The following is a 15,946-nucleotide window of genomic DNA, read 5'->3' as shown; positions in this document are numbered from 1 at the left end:
TTAGATCTTAATGAAGGCTTGTTTTCAGCCCCTGACACTCTTAGGCTGCCCCAAGCTAGAAGAGAGCCTGCTGGGGGGGTGGGGGGGGGGGGCAGGTGGGGCCCAGGTATGGGACTGACTGAGCCTGCAGCACTGAGCTCTGGACACGCATGTGGCTTTGGGGGCACTGTTGGGGGGAGGGGGGACACCGGGCCTCACCTTGGTCAGCTGGTCCCCCTCTCGCCAGAAGCAGAAGCCTGAGCAGAGGGTCTCCCCGCGCCTGTATGCTGGTGTCTCGGGGTGCGTGGGCAGTGTAACGGACCTCAGCGCGATGACATAGGGGTCCCTGGAGCCGACAAAGGGCAGAGAGGGGCACACAAGGAGGTGAGGGCCTGCTCTTCCCAGCTCCGGCTCCAGAGCCCCCTCCACTCAGACATTCTCACCAGAGTCTAAGGCCCATAAACTCTTAAAGGCCCGAGGCCTGGCTCTGGACCAGGCTAGAGAGAGGAGGCACCTGTGGGTCAGCAGCCCTGAATCTGCCAGGAGCCAGCCTGGCTGTACTGTACATCTTCTGGAAAAGCCCCTCCACTGCAGCCACTCGAAGGAGTCACATACTTTGGGATTTCATGCTTCATTCTTCTGTGCTTGTCTCTAGCAGAAGTGATGCCAACTATCCTGACGCAGCGGGCAGGCAGCCTTCCCACTTTTCAGCCAGCATGGCACCCTCAGGGGGTGAGGCCAAGGAGGTGGCCACATGAGCAAAGGCCTGTCCATGACCGGGGTGAGGCAGCCTCACCACCCCAGGGACACAGGCCACCCCGCCTTAGAGCACAAGTGGCCAGAGGGGAGATGTGTCCCCTCGTCCTCCACTCTACCCACAGCAAGGCCACGGCAGCCCAGAAAAGCCAAGTGGTGCCTGAAGTCCGCAGCGGGCAGAGAGCAGAGCTCTGAGGCTAAGCTGACGCCCCCTCCCGGGTGGGGGTTAACGAGCCCCGCCCGCCTCCTACCTCAGCAGGCGGACACCCACCCGTTGTCGCACGGCTTCCGCCGAGAGGCCAGGATCACAAAGTCCTGGGGCTTGGCGTCACCGCCAAGGGCAGGGCTGATGACATGGTAGATGGCATCATCCTCATCCACCTGCTGCACTAGCTCCACGCTCCTGTAGGGAGGCCCAGAGATCAGGGTTCAAGGGAGTCACACTGGCCCAGGCTTTCCCATGCCGCAGCCTTCTTGAGCAAATGTCTGGGGGACTTTACCACCTACATTGCTCAGCAGGGACCACAGGAGGGCAGAAAGGCCAGGCCAAGCTGCACATGAACACACACACACACACACACACACACACACACACGCACGCACACACAGGAGCTCACACAGACGCGTCCACAGGCAAATGCACACGCATACAGACACAGACATGGGAACAAAGACATGCACACCTGTGAGCGTACACACATGCACAGACACACAGATACCCACCAGTGCACACACACACCACGGTGTCTGTACATGTCTGCAGGTGCACACGCCCACACCGATGTGGGACAGTTTACTGGTTGTGAGCACCTGCCATGTGTCAGGCATTGCTCTAAGAGCTTTCCATGCACTGTGTCCTTGAATCCACAGCGGCCCATGCAGGAGGTGCTCTCAGTATCCCTACACATGAGGGGCTGACTCCGAAAATAACCTGCCCACAGCCACAAAGCCATTCAGGCTGAGATGTGCTCGTACTGGCAGGTGCCAGAGTCCCTTGGGCCCGGGCATGCTGCACATATGTGTCCAGGTACGCACGCAGAGGCTTACACCAACACACGTGCACACCCACAAGGACATCCACACAGAAACACACACGACCATGTCCAAACCCGCCACTCTCTGCCCTGCTCTCTCACTCACCTTCAGAGGCTATCGGTGGGGTGGGAGGAAGCAGCTAGGGGTTCCCTTTCCCCTTGGGACACTCTCCCCACCAATCCCACCAAGGGTCAAGATCTGGCCTGGCCTTCAAGGCCCACGCCAGCCTGCCTCCTCCAAGAAGTCTTCCTATCGTAGGCCCAACACCCCCAACATCCACCACCAAATCACCTCCCGGCTTTGTAGAATGTCACTGCCAACAGGCCTGGGGTCACCTAGACCAAAGCTTTTTTTTTTTTTTTAAACAACAGCCTTTTTTGCACCAAAACCTTAAACAGAAAGCCTGTGTAGAAAGAGCCACAAGTAGGCCCACGCTGGTGAGTTACATGGGAGTTGAAAGGGGAAGGCAATTGGTCAAAAATCAGTTTGCCAAACCTACAGACCCTCCCTATGGAGATGCTCAGGAATACAGGCTCCTCATAAGCAGCCAATTGGAGAAATGATCAAAGAACTCCCCAAAGTAAGGTGTTGGCACAACAGAAAATGACTTTAAAGGGATTTGAAAAAATACCAGTTTCAACTTTAACATTCTCATATTAAACACTGAAATTTTGGCTATTTTCCTAAGAACAGATTTCTCTTCCTTGGTTAAATTCAGGAAGAAAATATTCGCCTGAAGAATCAGTAAATTCAGGGAACAAATGTATTCACAGGAATAACATTTATATTCAGTAACTCACTACATTCAAAAATAACATATGCATGCACATATCCATAAGAAGAGCTGGCAAACTGGGGGAATTCATCAAATCGGCCATTCCTTTAGTTACCCTGAGTCTGGGAAGGGGCCCACCTGCCCCCTCAGCGTTCTACCCCCCACCCCAAGTGGTCCCTGATCCTTCTTTGGGGACACAGGACCCCACAGAACACGGTTTGAAAATCACTGATCTATCCAGAGTGCAGGTGCATGACCCACGCTTCAAGTACCCATTTTAAGAAGAGGGAAACTGAGACCTAGAAAGGAAGTGACTTGCCTGAGCCAGTTGGGCCAGAAATAGGATTTAAACCCAGGCCTCCAACTCCAATTCCAGGCTCAGTCCCTTCCCTGAGGGCTCAGAACGCCCTTGACTCTGACACCCACCCAACGCATAACTGTAATTCCCACCCGCCGGCCCCGACGATGCCCAGTAGGGGCCAAGCATAATGGGGGATGGCTCAACAGAAGGACACCCCTGAAGGCCCACCTTCCCAACTGGCCTGAGAAAAGCACCCTGCCCCACTGGCACCTTGGCCCTCACCGGTAGTGCTTGTCCCACTCGGGCCTCCGAAGCAGGTCTGAGAGCAGCAGGAAGGCCTGGACTGTTTCCACCTGCACCAGCATCTCCATGTGGAAGGAGAGGAACTTGTCGTCCTCCAGGGTGTACAGGCGGACCTGCATGGGACAGAGGGCGGCCTCGTTCCTGCACCACCTCCCCAACCTATGCTGGGGGCGGGGGGGGGGGGCGCGGAGGGGGGCTGACTCCGATGCTGGAGGCCAGGGCTAGAAGCTCAAGGCTGCCACTGACTTGCTGTGTGACTGTAAAAAAGTGACTCAACCTCTCTGAACCTCAGTCCCATCCCCATGAAAATGGGCTGTTGAGAGAATTCAGGACAGGTAGACAGGAGGGTATCCTACGAAACAATGACTGAGGCAACAATGGAGTAGATCCTTAGAGTCAGGCGCCCACTGAACCCCCTCATGTCACAGGTGGGGAAGTGACTCTCCCCAGGGCATGGGCAAAGCTCATGTTTTCCCTCAACCCATGCTTGTCCGCTGTCCCCATCCCTACAGGGAAGAAGGAGCAGAGAGAGGGAGGAAGCGGCAGGGCAGAGAGCAGCAGAGATGAGAGGTTGGGGGCAAGATGGTAGGCAGGCAGCAGAGGAAGATTTGTGGGTTCTCCACTCCAGGTCCTGTGGGAGCAGCGGTGTTTCTATAACTGGGTTGGTTTCACGGTCTCATCCAAATCCTTTTAAGAAATCCCCTTATGACATGAGTGCTTTGAGGGAATTTCTATTGCTTGCGATCAGTCGCCTCTGCTGGGTGGGTGGGGTCGGCTACCTGGTTGATCTCCGAGGACAGCACCCAGTTGTCCTTGGTCACGAGCATCTTCAGGGAGGAGACGTTGTTGTAGCTCAGGTACACCTGGACAGAGCACATAGAGAAGCCTCACGCTCTCCCCTTGAGGGGCTCTGTGCTGAGGCTGTGCTGGACTGGGGGAAAGCACATCGAACTCTGAAGGCAGGTGGGTGCCAGGCCCTGGGCTTCGGGACAGGAGGCCCAGCCTTGGGCAGACTCACTGTGTGACCATCTTCTCAGGGCCTCGGCTCCCTCAGCCAAACAGAGGGACAGGGGAAAGCCCTTTGCTAACTGTACCAGTCCTGAGGCACGACATAATATCCTGTCCCCTTCTGGACCACTTCCAAACCCACTCTGACGAGAAGGGGGAGTCAGGGTCCCCCCGCCCCCACCCTGGGCCTGAGAACTGTCCAATCAGAGCAGGAAGTCTTACCTGGTTGCTAGGGTCCCAGGGGACAGAGATGGGCATTTCTGTCTGTTTACAGGACACAATGTACTTCCTGGGAGAGGGGAAAAGACAACCATGGTCCCTTGGGAGCCCATGTCTTCCAGAAGACTTCACTCCCTGTGCTCAGCCCAGCAGGCTGGGAGGGACTCCTATCTGGCCAGGCAGACTAGCGAGCGGGGCAACAGAAAAGAGCAGCTGGGACCATCCAGACTTGGTCACAAGTGGAGCTGGACCGGGCAGCGGGGAAGGGCGCCGGGTGCAGGCTCGGTGCCCCCACCCTTACTGAGCAGTCGGCTCTGCCTAAAGCAACTTCACCCTTGCGCCTCTGTGTCCTCCTCTGTACAGGGGACTGGGAGTCACATCTGCCTTACAGGGTCGCCATGAGGACACTGGTAGGTGCTCCACAGATGCACCCTTTTCCCATTAACGCAGATGGTGAACCCCAGTACATTTCCAGCACTTTCAGGTCGGTAAAGTGCTCTGACAGCAGAGTCATTCACACCTGGCTGTGCATCTTGAGCAACTGTATCTCCTCTCAGGACCTTCCTTTTTAATGTTTATTTATTTATTTTGAGAGAAAGAGAGAGAGAGAGAGCAAGTGGGGGAGAGGCGGAGAGAGAGCACTGTCAGTGCAGAGCACAATGCGGGGCTTGAACTCATGAACCGTGAGATGGTGACCTGAGCTGAAATCAAGAGTCAGACACTTAACTGAGCCACCGAGGTGCCCCAGAACCTTTCTTTCTTTGTCTGCCCGACAGGCATCAGAATCAAAGGAAGGAACACAGGATTCAGAATTGGCCAGACCCGGCCAGGTTCAAGTTCTCACTCTGCCCATCATTCCTATCTGTGTGCCCATGGCCACCTAACCCCTCTGTCCTCAGTGTCCTCGCCTGTACAGTGGACCAGGAAGACCGCAGTGTAGTGAGGCTGCGTGGATATAAAGGGCCCAGCCCAGTGCCCAGCACAGGGGCGGCACTGAAGAAATGCGAGTCGCCCGGGGCCTGGGGAACAGGAGGACGACCCTGAACCCGTGTCCCCTCCCTCCACCCAACCCACACTTGCCTGTCCAGTCGGATCTTCTTCCTGGCACTAGCCTCTCGGTACCGCCGCTCGCCATCCTGGGGAGAGACACAGGGACGGACTACAATGCGGGCAACACAACCGGCTCGCAACCTCCTCCCCGCTCCCCTTACCCTCTGCCCCTCCACGGGCCCAAGGAGGTCCTTCAGCCCTAAAATGGAGTTCAGGTCTCACCGGGGCAGCCAGAGTCAAGGCAACCTGGACAGCAAAGTGCCAAGTCTCTGAGCTCCAGCTCAGTCTGAGCTCAGAGGGTCTCAGGCTCTGAGCGACTTTGGGAACACCACCTGCCCTCGCTGGACCTCGATTTCCTCCTCTGCACCAGGGGATCCCCAAGGGCATTCACAATGCTAGGAAGAAGCCACGTTTACCGAGCACTTGCTGCTACCAGGCCTCTTCTAAAGCACTTCCCAGGCAAGATTTCAAATAAGCTTCACAACAGCCCTCTGAAGTTGGGACTCATGTTATCCCCATTTCACAGAGGAGGAAGCTGAGACACAGAAAGGTTGGTGGCTTGCCCAAGGCGGCAGGGGTAAGAAGCAGAGCCAGGAACAGAACCCTGATGGCCTGACCCGGAGCCCATCCTCTCGCTCACTGCCTCTAATGTCCCCTCACTTGTGAGCATTAAATGGCACGGTCCCTCATGTGCCGGTTCCTCCCCTCCCCCACCCCACCACTGTCAACTGCCCAGCACCCAGCTGCGGAGTGGGGGGTTTTTACAGCCAGTGCTCAGCCCTGTGAGGCCGGCGGGCAGGGTGGGGGGCCTTCCCAGCAAGAGGGAGTGCTCCTCCAAGGTCACCCCAGGCCTCCCGGAAGCAAGCCGGGGACTGGCCCACAGGAGGCACAAGATCGCATTTTTTAAGAGACAGCCTTTGAGGGGCGCCTGGGTGGCGCAGTCGGTTAGGTGTCCGACTTCAGCCAGGTCACGATCTCGGGGTCCGTGAGTTCGAGCCCCGCGTCAGGCTCTGGGCTGATGGCTCGGAGCCTGGAGCCTGTTTCCGATTCTGTGTCTCCCTCTCTCTCTGCCCCTCCCCCGTTCATGCTCTGTCTCTCTCTGTCCCAAAAATAAATAAAAACGTTGAAAAAAAAAATTAAAAAAAAAAAAAAAAAAAAGAGACAGCCTTTGAACCCAAGCCCCTGACTCTCATCCCTGTGCTTCTTGCTCTCCTGTCACCTCCTCGTAATGGTCACCATTTACGGAGTGCCTACAGGGCTCAGCCAGGCACAGGGTCAGTGTCCCTCAGCGCCCCACCCCCCCAACATCCCTGTGAGGCAGGGGTGTAGATACACCCACTTTACTGGCAGGGACCAGAAACTTGCAGAGGGCACCCAGTAGAACACGGAAGAGGAGAGTTTCAACCCACCTCTGCCCCCAAAGCCTGTGCTTTTCCAACCCTGCAGGCTCACGAATGCCTGTCAACACCTAACCATGAGCTAGGCCAAGGCGCCTGCCTTGCACAAGGGCATCTCCAGGGGCCACAAGGCACTCAGAGCTGGCTGCGCCCCAGCAGAGGGGCAGGGCTGAGCCCATCACTCCTGCACCACCCCCACTCTTGGGCAGAGAGGGAGGGGAGCTGGTGGCGGGGCAGGGTGCCACTCACCCCGGGCTGGGGCCGAATCCAGGGCAGAGTCCGAGGCTGGTCGTCTGCGTCTAGGACCACGAAGGTCATGAATGCGCTGTTGATGTGCCGCCGTTGGGTCTCAGCACCCTGGCGGTAAGCCTCTACGCACACGCCCACCTCCATGCTGAGAGAGAGGGAGGGCTGCTTCCATGCTGGACAGACTTTCCTGAGCCCACGTCCCCTCCCCAACACACACGTGCACATACGCACACATGCACCCACACACATGTGCACGCACACCTGTCCACGCCCCCACACCCCCTCACTTAGGAGGCTCTATGATCCCAGAATGTGGTCATTATGCAGAGGGGGAACTGAGGCCCAGAATAGGGCAATCACTGGGCCAAGGTCACACAGCAGTCTGGAAGAGAAGCTGGACTGGAAATGGGGCCTCGCAGCTCCTAGTTCAGGGTTTTTTCCCCTGCACAGCCACAGGATGCGTGCTGGTCAGACTGTGAACAATGACAATGACAGTAGTAATAATCCCTCACTGAACATTCTCCCTGGCACGCCACCAGTAACGCCTCATGGAACCCTCACAACTAGGATGTAGTTGTGGTGAGCTCCATTTTACAGACAAAAGAACTGAAGCTCAGTGACAGTGAGAAACTTGCCTAAAGTCCAGCCTTTACAGCCAGTAAGGAGCGAGCCAAACTCGAACCCCGGGAGCCTGGCATCCTCACTTTTAACAACTACACGATGATCTTCGAAATCACCAACAAAGACAGATATTTAAAGTAAGCTTTCTTGGAGGTAGCAGGATTCATTCCAAATTAAGGGCTCTGGGACCTAATTGTTGTTTTAGGGAAAAGGTAGGAATGGATTTGACAAATGAGAGAACACTGGCCCTGTGATCTGAGCATGCACAGCATGGCAGGCCCAGAGGCAGGGGCTGGGAAGAGAGACAGAGACAGAGAGCATAGGATGTGATCCCGAGACAGCAGGAGGCACAGGGCTGGGGCATCCAGAGGAGGGAACAGCAGAGCCGAAACGCGGTCATGGTGAAGGGGCCCAGCAGCCGGGCAGGGTTTAGACCTCACAGGCCTCGTCTACAAGGGGAAGCGTCCCTGGCAGCTTTGCAATTGGGCCCCTTCTTGGGTCAGGAAGAACCCTCAGCCCCCGGGGGGGGGGGGGGGGGGGGGGGCCGGTCCCTCCCCTTACCTATGCTTGAAGGCGTTGTTGACGATGGCCTTGAGCACCAGGCGGTCCCCAACCTGGGAGGGGCCCCGGAAGTGGAACATCTCAATGGTCTTCAGCGTAGGGTGGGCTCGGCACAGCCGGCTGGGGGCGGGGAGACAGGACAAAAGCCCCCGGTGCTTCAGCCACAGGCTTGGGCCAGACTCTCCCCCTGCCCCCATCCACAGACCCAGCCCAGAATCACATGCACCACCCTCTGGCCCCCCACTCCCACCTGGCCCAGGACACTTCTGCCCAGAAGAACAGAACTAAAGTCCCCTTTCATAGCTTAGAACAGTCAGGTCTATGTGCACTCAAGCAGCTGAGCTTGAGGGGACAGAAGAAAGAACAGGGCTTGGGGCAAATCCCTTCCCCATTTTCCTTTAACCTCTACGCCCAGCACCTGCTGCTTCTACTACCTAACACCCCCCTCCCGGTTACCCAAAGCTACTTGTCACTCAAGGCCCAGCTGAAGAGCTCCCCTCCAGGAAGCCTGCCGTGACTATCTGCGCTGTGAACTTATTCTGAGATCTTATCACACACGTAGATAGGGCTGCCCAAAATGGCATTGCGTATGCGCTGTGTCCCACAGGGTAAACACAGGGGAGGGGCCGTTCGAGCCAGGCTCTTTAGAGGTGAGGGTTAATCCCCCTGGCTGAGGAAGACACTCCCCGCAAATACAAAGTCATGCAGGTACTAGGGCATCAGTCAGGGAAAGTCCATTATCATAACTATAAAAAAGACCCCAATATTTAGAGAAGAACAAGCCCCAGACAAGTGCAGAGATTATAGAAGAAGGAAGGAATTATTTTCACCCGTAGGGAGAAGGGAACCGTTAAGAGAGGCTTCCTGGATTTTAGCAGACCAAAAGTAGCGAAGTGGCATGGAGGCAGGTTAGAGCAGGAGCAAAGGCAGAGGCTGGGAATTCCGGGAGGGGGTGGGGAAGGGCAAATGGCTTGACGTGCACCTGGGGGCCTAAGATACAAGAAGACAGCAGGCAGGGCCAGGTCAAGGGGAGGCCCTAGCTCCCAGGGGCTTGGCATTTCCAATGTAGGCGGTGGGACTGCGGGGTTGTTTTTTTTTTTTTAACTTTTTCTTTAATGCTTATTTACTTTTGAGAGACAGAGTACGAGCAAGGGGAGGGGCAGAGAGAGAGGGAGACGCAGAATCCAAAGCAGTCTCCAGGCTCTCATCTATCAGCACAGAGCTGGATGCGGGGCTCGAACCCACAAACCATGAGATCATGACCTGAGCCGAAGTCAGTGCTTAACCGACTGAGCCACCCGGGTGACCCTGGGTTTTTTTTTTTTTTAAGACAAGGAAGGAAAGGCCAGCTCACAGAAAACCACTCCCTAACAGAACAGCCAAGCTCCTGAAGCCTTGAATGCCAATGCCAAGCTGGGGGTTCCCACCCCTCCCCGCCCAGAGGGAGCTGGCCAAGGGAAGAAGGGAGAGAAAGGAAGGGAAGCAGAGGCAGCACACTCTCCCCTCACCTGGCTGCGATGGTGGCCACGTTCTCCATCCAGGCCATGATCTGGCCCCCAAAGGTATTGCCTTGGTGATTGGCATGGGGGGGCAGCACCAGCTCCACGCTCTCCACGCGGGTCCTCTCGGCCGGCACCATGCAGCTGCAGTCTCTACTCTCCAGATCTGACCAGGAAGGACAGAGGGAGGGAGGTGGGAAGGGGAGAAGTTCCCAAGGGCAGGCCCTCCCACTGGGCAAACGCAGGGGCCCCGCCACCAGCACGATCTCTGTCATCCAGATTCTTTTACTGGCTCAGCACCACGTGCGCTGACCCTGGGTGAGGAACAGGAGGACACGGGACGGGGGAGAGGAGGCTGTCTCGGAGCAGTGGGCGGGACACCCACTTTGAGAGAAGACACACCTGGGTCTGAACCTCAGGTTCAGGTTGTGTGACCCGGGCCAGCCAAGTAAGCCTCTCTGAACCTGTGTCCTCAGCTGTGAAGGGGCAGATGTCAAACCCAGCCCATCAGGGTCATGCAGATGGAGTATGGTCGTGACCCGAGAGTGCTTAGCACCGCAGTCAGGAGACAGACTCTCAAAAGGATAGTTCTTCCCTCCCTCTGCCCCGACAGGCCCTGTCCCTCTGGGGCGATGGCATCAGGAGATCCTCAGCAGGAGAGGCCAGAGAGTGGGCAGGGCCCTGCGGGTCAGAGGAGCAGATACTGATACGATCCCCACCCACCCAACTCAAAGAGGTGCCAGGGAGAGACTTGTCAGGGAGGGCCCATCAGAGAGGTGGCCTTTTGCCTGGCTTGCAGGCTGCTCCGAGATGCCACAGACAGGGAGGGGAGAGCTTGAGGGGGCCTGAGCCGAGGTCTGGAGACCGGGCAGGTGGGACAGTCCCAGGAAGCAATGAGGCCGTGGCTGGGTTGGAGCTGAGGGCAAGTAGGAGGACAGCACCAGGTGAAGCTGCATGGCCCGCCAAGGGCCCAGATGCCAGGCTAAGGCATCTGGACTAACCTTTGCGTGGAAGGGCTATCAGGACAAGAGGGATTTAGGAGGGCTGCAGTGGATCGGTGGCCCTGGGGAATCTCAATGACAGTGGGAAGAGCTGGGAGCCCCCCGGCCCAAGCCATAGCCCCCAGACCTTGCATACATAAGGCACACAGAACTCAGAGCCCCTCTCACTGCTTGACTGAGGCAGCTGGTTGCACCTGCTCTCTTCCACCCTGGGCGGCTGGACCACTTTGAACTGTCCTATAATTAATTGCCTCCTTTAGGTTTCAAGGAAGACTCCACGTCCTAACGCTCTGGAGACTGGTGAGTGAATCCAAGGTTACCCCTCTGGGCCTTTGCCCAGCCTGTGCTCTCTGTCAGGAAAACCTTTCCCTATCTCTCCATCTGTCAAAATCCTCCTCGTCCACAGGGGATCTTTGTGTGCTGGTATAGAACAATCTCCAACATGTACTTTCAAGGGGAAGGAAGAAAGATACAGAACAGTATGTTCTGTATGTTCCCTTTTGGGTAAAAAGAGAGGGCTAAATAATACACAGCATGCTTAAATATGCAGGGAATCTTCTGGAAAGATCTTCCAAAATGAGTAACTGGAGGGAGCCTGGGTTCTGGGTGGGAGAGAATCTTGCTTTTTATTCTATATTTATATCTATATGATTTATGTATATATGTGTATATATCTATGTGTGTATATCTATGTGTTCATATATATATGTGCTTTTTAAAAAAAAACAACCTACAGTCTTCAAGGCCACGCTCAACAGTACCTTCCCCAACACGTTTTGGATAACAAAGGGTTTTCCTGATGTCCTAATTCTATCTTCACAGCTCCCAGGAGCTGAGCAAGAGGCCCAAAAAGACCCTTCCCTGAAGCAGACTTTGAAGCAAGAGGGCCATCAGGACAGCGAGTGGACGTTCCAAGGAGACTCCCTTCCTCCCTCTGCCCACTGGGTGCCTGGGACAGAGGGGGCATGTAGCATGCCAGCTGCCCTCCGCACCCACGGCCTCTCACCATCCTGAATGACGCAGTTGGCCAGGAGGTCCTTGATGGTGTCCGCGTAGAGCAGCCGCATGCGCCGCCGTTCAGCCGCCACACTGTGCTCGGTCTTCTCCTCCTCCGTCTGCGGCGTGGTCTGCTTCAGCTTCACCTGTGGGCGGGGGTTGGCACGGGGGGTGCTCAGGACGGGTTTCCTGCAACAGCAGGAGTGCCTGTGCCCCAGCATCGTCACACACTTGGGGCGGCTGGGTAGCTACAAGTCTTTGTGCCCTCTTTGTCCCCATCTTCCTGTTTCCGTGTTGACTGATAATATCACTTTCACCCTCCAAATGCCCCAGTCCCATTTCTTGGGCAAAGGCATCCAGGACTAGGGGCATCTATAGGACGTGTGAGGGAATGATGAGGCCTGAAGAATCCCCGTGTGAGACACACTGGAGTAGGTGGGGAAGAGGAGAGAGGGAAGGTGCCTGGGGTCCAAACACAGGTAGGGGGAGCCGCCTCTGGGGGCTGTGGATTCCCTGAAGCACCCCCACCTGCACCCCTCGGTCAGTCCCCAGCCTCACCACCCTGGTCCTGGCTGGCCTTGACAAGCACCCGGGTGGTCCAGCCGCATTGTGCAGCCGGGGATAGCCCCCACCTTGGAGAGTTCCCGGTGGGCCACAAAGGTGGCCAAGGCCTTGCACACGTTCCACTGCTTTTCAGAGCACAGGTCCTCAGAGGCCACCTGGATGCCCACCTGGAGAGGAAGAAAGGGTGGGAGGAGTGAGGAGGGGAGAAACAGAGCTCCCGACCTGAGGTTCCACAGCTCAACGAGACAGGAAGTCCCACCCCTGGCCAGACCTCATATTCTTCTATCACTTACTGAGTCTAGACAGCCAGAAACCTGGGATAGGTTCTGATTGTACCCCTGGATCCCTGGAAAGCCTTGGGCAAGTCACTTCCCTTCTCTGGTCCTTGGCTTCCTCATCTATAAAATGGGAGTGAGCATGGGGACGCCTGGCTGGCTCAGCCGGTAGAGCATGTGACTCTTAATCTTGGGGTCATGAGTTCAAGCCCCACATTGGGCATGGAGCCTGCTTAAAATATGAATGAATGAATGAGGGAGTGAATGAATGCAATGGGAGTGAGCATACCTACCCTGACAGGGTTACAGAGGGAATGAAAATGAGACTGAACCTAGCAAAGGACTTAAAGTAGGTAAAACGTTGGCTACATTGAAAAGACAGACATCTGGGGGGTACCCAGGGCATACCCAGAGGCAGTCAGGACTTTGCTGCCCCAGCCTCAGTGGCCCAGCTGGGGGACATGGCCTGAGCCTGGCGTCCACAGGTGGGAAATACAGTCGCTCCCCCAAAGCTCACAGAGCCCTGTGCATCACTTAAGAACCCTGCAGCATAGGACTCATGTTCCCATTTCACAGATGGGGAAACAGAGGCTATGGGAGGTAAGCTAACGGACTGCAGTTCAGGCTCTCCCTACTCCAGTCCTGCTGCCTCCAGGGTCAGGCATGGCAGCTGCCTTCCCTGCTTTCCCGTGACCACCTGGCTGCTGAAGAGAGTCTTAGGTTAAGGGTGAAGACCAAGGAGACTGGAAGTCAGTCGCACATTGGAATGTACGTGACCTGGTGACCTGGGACAAGCCTCTTCCCCTCCCTGGGCCTCAGTTTCACTTCTGTGCTAGGGGGGTTGGACAGGAAGATCCTTAGGATCCCCCCCAGCCCTGCCAGCTGTTTCAAAACTCTGCTGCCTCTACCAGGGCTCTGCGGGTGTGCGTGTGGCCAGGCTGGGGGCTGAGTAGGGAGAAGAGGTAGAAAACCTACCCACCCACCTACCCACCCCTAGGCAGCACCCACCCCACACACCTCCATGCTAGAGTTGAAGGCCCGGTTCACCTTGGCCTTGATATTCACCACTTGTCCGACACTGGGGAGAGAAGCGCAGGAGGTGAGCCTTCCACTGGGGATAGAGTGAGGGAAGAGGGGCCCCAGATACTTGCAGGGCCTCTGCTGAAGGCAACTGGCAGAGAAATGTCATGGCTTACGGAGCATGGTCACATCGGCAATGTCACCGAGTCCTCAAAGCAAGCTGGCAAGATAGTGTTAGTACCTTGTTGTACAGGTGGGAGAGTGGAGGCTGAGAGAGGGGGCGTGGTTTCACTCATCTCCCCCTTGTCCAGTGAATGCTCAAGCTTCTCTTTGCTTGTGGCTCCACAGTCCCCTCTTCAGGGAACCTGCCCCCACCCAAAGCCCAATATGGTTCATCCTCCCAACACTTCAACAGAGGGGGCCTCTGTCTCCCCCACAATCCTTAAGCTCCACTGGGGCAAGGATCGCATCTGCTTTGCTCACCATTGACTGCAAGGCCTAGCACACCTCACAGGGTAGGTCCTCCACAGACAGTGGCCTACTGAATGAACGCATCCCACATCTGCTGAATGCCTACTACGCGCAAGGGACTATAAACAAGGGGTGGGAAGGAAAACGGAAACATTTCAAGAATGCTTATGATGTCCCAAGCATTACCTCATTAGAGTCTCCAAATAAGCTTGACAAGCTTACATTAGAGTGGATTGAACACCCGAGAGGGTAAGCCATTTGCCCAAGGTCACCCAGCTAAAAAGTGACGGAGTCAGGGTTCTAGACTGTTCTGTTGACTACACCGGCCCCACCTTTTCCAGGTGCAGTCTGTCCCTCTGGAATAATTCCCATGTCCAGATGAACAGTCAGACTCCCTAGAGGGGCCACCTCACCTGCTCTGTGTCTAACCGGAGGCACAGAGTGTGCCCAGCTGATAGCCTATGAGGAGGAGGCAGAGGCTGGAGTGACCTTGAGCAAGTCCTTTCACCTCTCTGTGCCTGGGCCACAAACATGGACAGCACAGGGCTAATTTCTTTCCCAAAGGCACAGCCTCTTCCCCAAGGCCAGGAAGGGTCCCTTCCAAGGGGACTGCCTGTCAAGGGGTGGCAGTGGACAAGAGCCACAAAGGCCTGGGCTCCAGCCAAGCTCTACCGTGACTGTCACACTACTGAGTCATGTGACCTGGGATGAGTCACTTTGCTTCTCTGAACCTATCTCCTTGTCTGTAAAGTACAGAGAAGGCGTGACTACTGAGGGTCAGGCTAGAGGAGGTAAGACAGAGCCGGTGCCGGGAGCTCCATGAATAACAGGAGCTCACGTGTGCCAAGGACTTGTCCATTTCTGTTCATGTTGTTAGCGGTCCTAACTGGTCCCCGTGGAAGGGACTATCGTTTTTTGGAGATGCGTGCTGACATATGGAGGGATGAGTGTCATGATGTCTGCAACTTACTTTCAAATAGTTCAGAAAAAAACAGAGAGAAGTCTGTGTATTTACTTATCCATATATAGATAACGCATATGTAGCAAAAAATGTTAATTCTTGAATCTCGCTGGTGGTGATCATTGCACTATGCAACTTTTCTATAACTTTGAAAGTTTTCATTATAAGAAATTGGGAAAAAAATTCCATGATCCCTGAAATAAAAATAACAGTCTATTTTCTGTGGTGCTAAAAAAAAGAGAGAGATTTGTGTCTCTTCTTCCGGGGCCGGCGTCGGCGGGGGCGGCCGAGTCGTCGTCCTCCTGGGGCGGCTGTGTCTCCGCCCCCTCCTCTTCATCCCCCAACTACCCCCCTCCTACCCCCTCCTCCATTTCCAAAGCCAAGCAGACACCCATTTGGACTCCTGAGCTTTGCTTCCTTCCTGACTCTTCCATCCCACAGCTCAAGCCAAAACCGGCTCCTTCCCCAGGGTCACTCCTTCCCCAGGGCCACTGCCCAACTTCCTAGGGGGCCACCTTAAGCCTCCAGCCCCCCGACACTCCCTCCAGGTGATCTTCACATCACAGAGGCAGCTCCCACAAACAAGTCTGAGCCCCATTCAAGCCCTTCCCCAGGACCAATTTACTGTCAAGGGACAGAGGAGCATGTTAAATGACACCACAGTGATGCTAACAGCAAAACCCGGATGATGGAGAACTAAGAGGGCAGATGACCAGGAGAGAGGTGGTGAGGGGACAGGGTGCTGGGGGGAGGCGTAGCACCTATAGATAAAAAAAAAAAAGACTTGAGGGACACAGCAATCAGTTGCAACCTTATTTGTATCTAGGCTTGGACAACAAAGATAACCGTAAAGCAAAACAAAATGAAAACAGGGGCGCCTGGGTGGCTCGGTTGGTTAAGACTTC

General features: G+C 55.7%; 1 protein-coding gene across 6 annotated transcripts in view; it reads right to left on the bottom strand.

Annotated features, from left to right (window-relative positions):
• ACOT11 (acyl-CoA thioesterase 11) overlaps window positions 1-15,946 on the bottom strand; it is a 64,442-nt gene that overhangs the window by 994 nt on the left and 47,502 nt on the right. For 4 of the 6 annotated variants that reach the window (XM_040470353.1, XM_040470356.1, XM_040470355.1 and 1 more), the window contains 12 exons: window positions 13,598-13,667; window positions 12,383-12,481; window positions 11,761-11,896; window positions 9,763-9,919; window positions 8,255-8,374; window positions 7,073-7,217; window positions 5,457-5,512; window positions 4,380-4,446; window positions 3,929-4,012; window positions 3,129-3,262; window positions 1,007-1,138; window positions 199-325 (listed from right to left, as the gene is read on the bottom strand). In XM_040470353.1, coding sequence (XP_040326287.1) covers window positions 199-325; window positions 1,007-1,138; window positions 3,129-3,262; window positions 3,929-4,012; window positions 4,380-4,446; window positions 5,457-5,512; window positions 7,073-7,217; window positions 8,255-8,374; window positions 9,763-9,919; window positions 11,761-11,896; window positions 12,383-12,481; window positions 13,598-13,667 — 1,327 coding nt within the window. The remainder of the gene's footprint in view (window positions 1-198; window positions 326-1,006; window positions 1,139-3,128; window positions 3,263-3,928; window positions 4,013-4,379; window positions 4,447-5,456; window positions 5,513-7,072; window positions 7,218-8,254; window positions 8,375-9,762; window positions 9,920-11,760; window positions 11,897-12,382; window positions 12,482-13,597; window positions 13,668-15,946) is intronic. The other 2 variants (XM_040470354.1, XM_040470352.1) reach the window with 1 other exon arrangement.

Source organism: Herpailurus yagouaroundi, unplaced genomic scaffold (assembly GCF_014898765.1).
Source record: "Herpailurus yagouaroundi ecotype Mexico unplaced genomic scaffold, PumYag 77, whole genome shotgun sequence".
NCBI lineage: Eukaryota > Metazoa > Chordata > Mammalia > Carnivora > Felidae > Herpailurus > Herpailurus yagouaroundi.
Note: the sequence above shows the minus strand (reverse complement) of the source record. Positions and strands in the feature narration are given on the sequence as shown.